The sequence below is a fragment of the Poecilia reticulata genome, linkage group LG19 (genome assembly GCF_000633615.1).
Source record: "Poecilia reticulata strain Guanapo linkage group LG19, Guppy_female_1.0+MT, whole genome shotgun sequence".
Taxonomy (NCBI): Eukaryota; Metazoa; Chordata; class Actinopteri; order Cyprinodontiformes; family Poeciliidae; genus Poecilia; species Poecilia reticulata.
The window spans coordinates 3,323,200-3,326,075 of record NC_024349.1 but is presented as its reverse complement, the minus strand read 5'-3'; the positions used below and the strand labels follow the sequence as shown (position 1 = coordinate 3,326,075).

Below are 2,876 nucleotides of genomic sequence, written 5' to 3'. Positions count from 1 at the left end.
GAAGAACAGGAGGAGGAGGAAGAACAGGAAGAACAGGAGGATGAAGAACAGGAGGAGGAGGAAGAGGAGGAGGAGGAAGAACAGGAGTCGTCATCGTCGTCGACCATAGAATCAGTTTCTCCCGTTTCTAACTCGGCTGTTTATGGTCAGTTTTGTGTTTTTGTGTTTTCATGCAGCATTTTGCCGTGTTGCTGAAATGAGCTGCACTAATAAACTTGATCGATCAATCGACTGATTGATCCCTCCTCAGTGAAGCCCCCCCAACCCCCTCCCCCCCCATTAGATCATGTGACGTTTGCTGGAAGTAAAACCATAACAATGTTTAGTTTTCTGGTAAATAAGGCGTAAAGCTCATGTTGAAACTGAACACATAGCGGCGTGGAGCTGCTGCAGCTCCGGACGACATGAGCTCATGTTTCCTCGTTTCACGTGAAAATAACGGCATTGGAGCTGCTGCAGCTCCGGACTCACCCGGTCCTCCTCCTCCCTCAGGTCCGGCATGGTGCTGATGCACAGGCTCACCACGGTGACGGCCACCATGACGACGGACAGGCAGGCGAAGATCTTCCCCGGCAGGCCGGACTGGGGATTCTCCACCATGTCCCTCAGCCAGTTCATCACCTTCCTGTACCTGGTTTCCTCCACCGGGAGGCGCTGCATGGCGTTCCGCTGCCGCCGCTCCTCCTCCCGCCTCTCCTTCTCGTGAACCTCCTCGATGCGCGTGTACATCTTCCTCTTGCAGCAGCGCTCCATGTACGCCATCTCCACCCCCCAGTAGTTCAGCTCGTCGTGAAGGGAGAGGACGCACATCTCGCGCAGGAGCCGCAGTTTCCCCGCCGCCAGGAAGTTGAGGATGACCTTGAAGGCGGACGGAGAGCGGTCGAAGAAGAACTCCTTCCTGGTTTCGTCGTAGTCGTCGCACACGCCGGCGATGTCCTCCAGCGACCGGCAGCCGCAGAGCCGGCCGAGTCTGGTGAGGGGGAACTGCTGCAGCGTGGTCCAGGGGAAGGTGTAGCGGTTTCCCCCCACGTTGATCACAGCCAGCAGGGCGTGGTCCACCGACACCAGGTCCTCCGGCCTGCGGATCAGCTGCGCCCTCTGGTAGTGGACGCCCTGGAGAGAGAGCCACGCATGAGCCTCCATGTTGCTTCTGCTGCAGGCAGCCGGGTGGGAACTACTTACTTTACTCAGCTACATGTATAATAAAGTTACTGTTAGGAGTATTTTCACCGAGCTGCAGGTTTTTCTCTACTGGAGAAACGTTGTTATGACATATTTCTGCTCTTTCTTGGTCAAACTTCTGGATTTTTTAGCCACTGAATGAAAAAATAAACACGTTTTACTCTGAAATTCACCAGAAGTTTCTTATTGAAAGAAACTGATTTTGCTACTTAAGCAAATGTTCATCATTTTGGTCTTTAAAATAACAAACATTTCCATTTAACTTTACATTTTGCTCGTCTGATGATGTAATTTTTAGATATTAAATGATTAACAATCATTGATAAACGCCACTTGATCAATAAGTTTGTGTAAAAAACAACAAACTCAAGGAGAGGAAATGGAACTGCTGCATAAACAGACTTCAAAATAAGAGCATGAATATAAATATCTAACCACTTGAATTTTTATCAGTCGGTAACCAAAACTTCAAAACAAACGTTGAACTTTATTCAACTGAAAGTTTACAAAGCAGCCGAGTAAATTATCGTTTTAGAATTTAAATGGAGAAATTCATTTAGGGGAAACTGAATCAGACGATTCTCTGCAAACCGAGACGGTTGTGGGTTAAAATCCCAGCAGCTCATGTCAGTCCTCTGCTGCTGGGTTTGGACTTGGACTGGTCCGGTCAGCTTGGAGCTGCTGCTGCTGCCGTGTGATTGGCTGATGGGTGTCTGGTTGCGTTTGCCCACCTTGATGGTCTCGGTCTCTGGGATCTCGGTGAAGATGCGGTCCAGGCTGCTGTCGTCGCTGACCGACAGGTTGCTGAAGTCGTGGTTGGTGTTGCTGATGATGGGCATGGCGGCTCACGGCAGGACGGGTCTGAGGCCGACGCCTCCCTGAACAACTTCTGCTTAAAGATCAGAACTGGATCTGGGTTCCTCCGGTTTCCTCATTGGTTATTGATTGGAGGCTGATGGCTGCCAGCCAGGCGGATCAGGGAAACATCATGCAGGCGCTGGAGGAAAGACATGCAGCCAACGGTTAGCAGCAGCTATTAATAGCTCATTACAGCCAATTCACTTAAACACCAACCGGCGTCCAAAGACTTGTTTAGTCAGGCGGCTGATAAGTGAACAAACGTTAGCGCCGCTCGCACTCGGAGTGAATTAGCGGCAGTTTTCCTGCAGACAGATCAGAAACTCTTCTGCTGCCAAGAGAGACGCTCTGAAACTTATTGGCTGAGCTCACCGTTCAGCTGCCCGACTGTAAAAAACTCACAAAGTGTGAGTTTTATCTGACTGAGGCTCTTTAATCACATATCTACTGTAGCAAGGCTGCACTTTAACCTGAGGAATTGCTTTTTATTCCCATATTTTACTGATAGTAACTTCAATATTGGCCGAGTTGCACATCGACCCAGAAATCCAGCAGATAAATGTCTTTAAATACGTTTAAAACTTTTCCTCTGAGCTCTTTAGTATTTCCTTCTCTGCTGTTTGACCAGAGGAGAGTTTAGCAGCAGGAGAACCAGAAGTCAGGATGTGCAGCACTTTGGCCTGAATGCTGCCGGTTTTAAAAATTCATGCACTTCTTCCTGAAAACAAACATCTGCCACTGTGACTCCTGACTCAACACCAATGGAGACAACATGGAGACAGCATGGAGACAACATGGAGACAACATGGAGACAACGTGGAGACAACATGGAGACA

General features: G+C 49.1%; 1 protein-coding gene across 2 annotated transcripts in view; it reads right to left on the bottom strand.

Annotated features, from left to right (window-relative positions):
• kcng4a (potassium voltage-gated channel, subfamily G, member 4a) overlaps positions 1-2,876 on the bottom strand; it is a 25,728-nt gene that overhangs the window by 20,398 nt on the left and 2,454 nt on the right. For both annotated transcript variants that reach the window (XM_008436473.2, XM_008436474.2), the window contains exons 2-3: positions 1,914-2,179; positions 472-1,113 (exon numbers count right to left, since the gene is read on the bottom strand). In XM_008436473.2, the coding sequence (XP_008434695.1) occupies positions 472-1,113; positions 1,914-2,021 (750 nt within the window). In that variant the 5' untranslated portion in view covers positions 2,022-2,179. The remainder of the gene's footprint in view (positions 1-471; positions 1,114-1,913; positions 2,180-2,876) is intronic.